The sequence below is a fragment of the Manis pentadactyla genome, chromosome 6, assembly GCF_030020395.1.
Source record: "Manis pentadactyla isolate mManPen7 chromosome 6, mManPen7.hap1, whole genome shotgun sequence".
In the NCBI taxonomy this organism is placed as follows: domain Eukaryota; kingdom Metazoa; phylum Chordata; class Mammalia; order Pholidota; family Manidae; genus Manis; species Manis pentadactyla.
Window position 1 is genome coordinate 34,437,575 of NC_080024.1, and position 6,895 is coordinate 34,444,469.

At 37.2% G+C, this 6,895-nt stretch overlaps 1 protein-coding gene across 4 annotated transcripts in view; it reads right to left on the bottom strand.

The window, feature by feature from the left end:
• CDK15 (cyclin dependent kinase 15) overlaps positions 1-4,693 on the bottom strand; it is a 74,847-nt gene extending 70,154 nt beyond the window's left edge. For 3 of the 4 annotated variants that reach the window (XR_008998207.1, XM_057503689.1, XM_057503687.1), the window contains exons 1-3: positions 4,447-4,693; positions 3,589-3,738; positions 3,294-3,391 (exon numbers count right to left, since the gene is read on the bottom strand). Coding sequence is in view for 3 of the 4 variants with exons in the window: in XM_057503689.1 (XP_057359672.1) it covers positions 3,294-3,391; positions 3,589-3,738; positions 4,447-4,569 (371 nt within the window). In the remaining variant the exon portion in view is untranslated. The remainder of the gene's footprint in view (positions 1-3,293; positions 3,392-3,588; positions 3,739-4,446) is intronic. The other variant, XM_057503688.1, reaches the window with a different exon arrangement.
• Positions 4,694-6,895: the final 2,202 nt, after the last annotated feature.

A 6,895-nucleotide genomic window follows, 5' to 3' on the forward strand; every position in this document is an offset into this window, starting at 1 on the left:
AGATAGTACAGAGAGTTTCCATATACATCGCAGCCAGTTTCTTCTATTGTTAATATTTTACATTAGTATAGCACATTTGTTAAAATTAATGAACCAATACCAATGTATTTTTATTGCCTAAAGCCTATAGTTTATTAGGAATTCTTTAGGTTGGATTTTTTTTGCAATAAAATTGTACTATTTATTGTGGGTTGCATTGTAAATTGGTAACATTTGGGGGGAAATGCAGCATGATAATCATAGGAAAAGCCATAAAAGTACCATATCCAGGAATTTTTCCCAATAAACTTATTTAATAAAGATTTTTAAAATTTCAAACACATGAAAGATATCCTCCACTGTGATAGTCACAACAGAAAAACAAAAGAGAGAAAGAAATAGTTGAAATGTCCAACGATAGAGGAATAGTTTTAAAAGTTGTGGTATATCAATACAATGTGCTAGAACATATGTGGTACTTGGGGTACCAGGGACACTTCCAATCTTCACAAAGGGTTCTGACTTCAGTGTTCTATATAGATAGACCTTTCCAGTCCAAAGATGACACAGAAGTCCTTTACCAATTCTGCTAGTTCTTATATGTTTTCTTTTTCATTTCTCTACTTAATCTATGAGGAATTCATATTGTATACTTACTTTTCCCATATTGCCAACAATCATCTCCCCTCCATTACTTGGACTGTCTTCTTTTCCCAGATGATTTGACATGCCACCATGAGTATATATTGGATCTTACTAATACTTGAATTTGTGACTGTCCTGGACTTTTAAAAATCATAGTTCTTTGATCTGTCTTTTCTATGCTTGTGCTGCACTATTTTAATTATTGTAGCTTTTGAACTCATTTAGGATACATTGAAACTCTCATAGAGAATCAATGACATCTATTTGATTTTCTAACCCAAATGATCTCCAAGACCCCAAGCAGCTACCTTACTGCAACTGCAGCTCCTCCCTGTCCTGTCCCCTTCCATCCTCCCTCCAAAGCCAGGTCTGTCCCTGCATCAGGGATTTGCTACTTGCTCTTCCCTCTGTAGGAAGCTGTCTTGCAGTTCACGAGCACGCAGAGAACACCTCACCTTTGTCAGTCCCTGCTCAAGCATTCCCTCCTCAGTGAGGCCTCCTTTCACTGCTCTATTTAAGACAGCAATCCACCACCCACCCTGGCACTCCATATGCCACTTCCCAGTTTTATTCTTTTCCAAATCCCTTTTCACTCTTTTGACAAACTAAGTGTTTAACTAGTATGTTTATTGCCTGTCTCACTCCCAACAGAATGTCCATTCCATAAAAGCAAGGAATTTTGTCTCCTTTGTTCTCTAGAATAGTGCTTGGGCCATAGTAGGTGCTTAATAAATATTAATAGAATGAATGAATGCCTGTCTGGCTCTTTCTTCAAGTCTTTCACATCCTTTAGTAAAGCTTTATATAAATCCTGCCCATTTTTGATGCTCATGAGCTTTTTGTGGTTGCTATTGTGAGAGTAGTTTCCCCTACTACATTTTCTATTAAATGGCTGTTGCTAATACATGAGACAACTTTTGCTAAGTATATTTTAATTTTATGACTGATCATCCTATTTATTATTCTATCTTACTACTTCTAATGGTTTCTTAGATGATCCTCTTGGGTTCTTAGGTAGACAATTCTTTAATCCACAAAAATGATATTCAGTCTTTTTTTTCCTCACTGCATTAGCTATAAGATTTATGATAATCTTTAACAATAAAGGATAATGGACATTCTTGCCTGATATCTAACTTAATGCTGATATCTCCAGTATTTAACAAACAAAAAGTATGTTGATATGGCATATTCTACATCATAATAATCATAATGAGAAATTATCACTCTATTCCTTTTCTTGCTCAGAGTTTTAAACTAGAAATTGATGTTGAAGTTATCAAATGCCTTTTGGGCATCTATTTCTATGATATTTTTTAGCTTGTTTTTAAATTATAAATGTAATGCCTGTAATAAAGCGAAAAGTGAGTGATCTTTCTTTCCTCACCCCAGTTTCAATCACTAGAAGTATCTACTTTTAACAGCTGTGTGTATTTTTCCAGACTGCTCTGTGCACATACATATTTATACATGTATAGTACATCCGAGTGCTTTTTTTCTAAACGAGATCACAGGGTACATACTGTTCTGTAACTTCTTTTCTCTTAAAATACTGGACATCTTTTCATAGTAGTTCATCTACTTCATACTTCAGATGGCTACACACAATTTCAATGTATGGTGGATATTAAGCCTGTCCTCCGTTAATGGATATTTGTCACCAAGATTTTACTTTTTCTGTTATAAACTTTGCTGCAATAAACACACTTATACATATATCTCTGTGCACCTGGACAAATATTTCTCATGTATTTTGCATCCTGTTACTAGGCTGAGTTCTTTGGAGAAAATCTTTAATAGTCTCAGTTTCTAAGACAGTCTATGGAAGTGAATTAAATCCTATTTCTACACACATATTTTAAATTTTATTTGGGGATTTTATTTTAAATGCTATTTTCCCTAAAATCCTGTTTTAACAAGTAAAAATAATAACACAAGTATGAAGATCAAAATAATAAATATTTAGTCCTATTTATATAAAACATTTTTAATTAACATTTAACCACTACTGAGCCATTATTTTTCTCCACTGGGGTAACATAAATTAAATCAGATTTTCTGTCTTTCCTACCATGACCAAAAGGCAGAGGATTTCATGGATTTTTCGTATACGTTTAACAGAGTTTGTGTGCCAAAATGAGCACTTGGCTTTTGGATTAACAGTTTTTTTATTTTTCAGCCATTCTTCTGTGTATTTTGCAAGTGTAGAAAACCAAGGATTGATCATTTTTCACATATGTCATACTTTGTAGAAACCAGCTTCAGTTTCTTCCTGACGGCAATGTGGGAGAATGAAGGAGCAAGCTCACTGTTGCCATGCAAACATCTGTTGTGTTTAAGGGAGGGATGAAAAACCCTTTAGAGACACCTTACCAACTGCTCTTCCCACCAGATGAAGAGCAGTAATTGTTCTTTGGGTCAGTAGTAGATAGAGTCTACTTTGCATTGAACAAAAGAGAAGAGCTGATAAACATCTTAGTGGGCTAATTTTAACTGGGGAGGGAAAGTTAATTTTTCTTCAAGGCTGTTAAATCATCATGTCTGTCCCCAGTGACTATGATGTCTTGCACAGGTCCCAAACTTCAGCTGTGTGTCACCTGGTTTTATAAAGTCAAATCAGGGGGCAGGATCATTATCTCTAAAGTCTCTCCCAGCTAAGAGTCACTCACCTGCTAATCCCCTTGTAAACTGTAGCATAAGAACCTTCACCCAGCTTCTCCAAGTTCAAGTAAGATGAGGCTGCCCCAAAAGGGAGGCTCTTCCTCTGCTTAAGGGGAGTGGGGAGGGGTAGGAGGTGGAAAAGAAAGAAAGAGCACTTTTTTTAGGGTTGACTTTTTTTCCCCAGAGAAATTAGGCAGCATTATCAGAGTGTGTATGCTCAGTCAGTGCCCTGGAAGTGAGAGCCAGCCTCCCTAGACAAGCACACATTAAATTCTTCTTGATCAACATCAGCTGCTCACTCACCCACTGAAAACCCTGCCTCAGATCCTCTTCCTGAAAAGAATCACTGTTACTCCGTGGCCTTTTACTCTTGAACTTCCGGGCATGGACTGCCTGAAGTCCCCTGGGGTGAAATAAAGTCATGGAACATGATGCTTCTTTTAGGTCTGTTAGCTGGAGGAAAAAGAAAGAACAGGAATAAAATATATGCAAAGTCAAGACTCGGCAGTTTGCATAAACCATTTTTTCTTTACTTGACTGCTTTTTACTCTTCAAATGTTTTTCAAGCTTCCTACACCCTCATAGGGCAAGTCCTTTCCTGAAAGTCAGATCCCTAAAAAAGACCATAATGCTATCAACTGCAGAAACACTACATTCTTTCTTCACTGAAAAATCTCTCTTTAACACTTAGGTTAACCTAAATCTCTTTGATGGATGGTTTCCAATTTTTGTTTAACTCAGGATTTTTTTTTTTTTCCATATCCTCTTATCTCTTCTGGGGAATAATGTTCTAGTATAGCATTGCTAATAACCAGGAGGTAGTTACTGAAATTTTGAATCCATAGCATACGATACTGCAGCTTGCTTTTTTAAGGCTCAGTTCTGCAATTTGGTACCACAGAGATTTCAAGAGAGTAATACTTTACCTCAAGTCAAGTGAGTTTTGTGCATTCTACAGCATAGGATTTTTTTCCCCTTCTGGTTTACAATAAAATCCCCAAATTTGATAACAACAGCCATAAATTCTCTGTGACTTTAACAGAATTTTCTTATTATTGGTTTAGACCTACCACAGAAAAATCAGACCCTGCTTCAGAAAGTGAGTCTCTGAACTCCGTGGTTTATCAATAGAGAAAGATGCTCCTCTTGGGATACAAATACCTCGATCGCAGACTCCATGGTCACAGGCACACTCCTCTGACAGCTGTGTGCATCGGCTCCCTCCCAACAGCGATGGCAGCTGCATCCAGGCTGGAGAGTCTTTGCACACAGCTCTTGACCCATAATCTTCTAGGTTCAAGAAGAAAACCAGCACTTGAACCTTTTCCCCTGTGCCTCTCCTGTCCTCGCTCACTCCCTTTTTGCCAGAGGTCAGCTAGGCTAGAGCTTTCATATGGCTCACATGAGGGCTCTGCTGGAGCAGCCTCATGACTTCAGCAGTTTTTCCTTCTCAGTGCAAGAAACTATACATCGGAAAGGCAGCTGCCTGCGATAATATGTGCACAACTGAAAACAGGGCAGCAAATATTGGACAGAATAAAATTTGGCACAGTGAAAGTTCTTATCCCAGCCGCACATTAGTGCTGTTGACATACATAGTTTTTATGAATTTATATTGCTTAACCTGGTAAATGATAATGATATTTATTAGGCTTCCCTGGTACTAAAGTAGACATCTTGAGAAGTATTTTCTCCCTGCCTTTCATCTGAGACCCTGTTGGTTTTCGGACTTTAAAATAAATTTGCAACCTAGCCAACTTTTCCTAGTCAAAGAAACCACAGTCATTGAAGAGGAAGAAAGTTGAAGATACCTACTCCATCTCTCCGCCTCCAAACAACAGTATACCTAATAGTCTTTCTAATAGAGGGGTATTCATTCATTCATCAATTCAGAAACTATCTAGTGAGCACCTGTGTTGTTCTTACTATACAAATAACAATGTTACCCAGTGGTGGAGAGGAGTTTGCATGAAGTATCTCCTTCTTTCTCCCTGACTTCTTCCTTCCTCATAAATATAATTAATGTTTAGTTCATTACATTAATAACATGATATATCAGGAACTAGCTCCAGCTAGTTTGCAGTCTTTGAACAGAACTTTTTTCTTTCATAGACTTCTGTTATTGCCCCTATATTTTGTTATTGTACTAATAAGAGTAAAATAGAATGTAGGATACACACACACACACACACACACACACACACACACACACAGTTGTTATCATTAAGGGGAAAAAAATAAGTTAATGTCTGTTATCCACAATGGTATTTGTGTATATTTGACACCTGAACCTCATAATGGTTATAAACACCTTTCAGATAATTTAATTATAAGCATGTATTAAAGTTGTATTTCAAAATTGCCACAAGACATCTTAAACAGGCCAATTCTAAAGATTCACTCAAAGAAATTTAGTAAATAGTGACTAGGCGCAGTAATACAGAAAAAAGTATTTGGTCAAAGACTATTAAGCTTTTGACTTAACAATCAACAGAGAGTGAGAGAAGCTATTTTCTCAAAATATTTAATTCCATTAGAAATTATCATAATGTAATTATAATATTTTATGAGAAGTGCTGATTTCTTCCTAAAAGGAGATGGTGAATTTCATCATACAAAGTTATTTCTCAGACCAGGTTTGAGAGTTTTTCATCAACCTCTAATAATTATAAGTTTTAGAATTTTTAAATGGCTGGCATTTTTATTAGCCTAGGGGTTATTCACCTAAGTCAAGCATTGCTCAAATAGAATAACCTGGTTTTTTTAAGGTTTAGAATGCATATTTAGATATTGGGTGGACTACTGAGGGAAACTGCAAAATATCCTTCAGAATTTTCAAAAATAAAATAATTTATGGTCTTGGTTAAAGTCAAGGAAAAATATTGATGACTTCCTAAGATATTTTCTAGCTCTCTGTCCAAACTATTTTTGTTAACAAAGATTTCTGAATAAGGATGGAAGACTTAGGTGATCTCATTTGAATTGTGAATCAGACCGTTTGAGTCACTCTAGGTTGGCCAGACTTACCGCAGCAGCCTGGTTAGCTTCATAGTGGCAGCAGCCCACTGGGCTGTCTTAAAGCATGGCCACTGTTACTGCTTCCTCTTGCTGTCACAGACCACAGGGCCCCCACAGGTGAAGCTGACTGACAGGGAGAGACCCCTGTGCCTGGCTACTACCCTGAATGGATCCACAGAAGCTCTGGCTTCTCAAGCCACTTCCCGCAAAAGCCAGGTGACCCAGTAGAGAAGTGCACGAAGTTCCATGGAGTACACTTCCAACATTTTGAAACCAGCAATGTTTATTGTGGAGATGAGGCCAGCTCAGAAATATGCTTTGATCTGCTTCCCCTCCTTTTCTACTTTACTTCCTCTTGCCCCTCACTTCTACTTCCCTGGGATTGCACACGACCCCTCCCCCTCAAAATTAAGAGTTAGCATGTAAGCTTTTGTTGCAGGCTCTATTTCTAGGGAACCTGTGTTAAGACAAATGGTAGCTATTTTTTAATTAGCAGTAAAATTATAGGTTATTGATAATTTCAGTTAGCATCTCCCACCTTACATTTCTGGAGTCATTTTTCCTTTCTCAATTGTATGTATCAAACTACTAT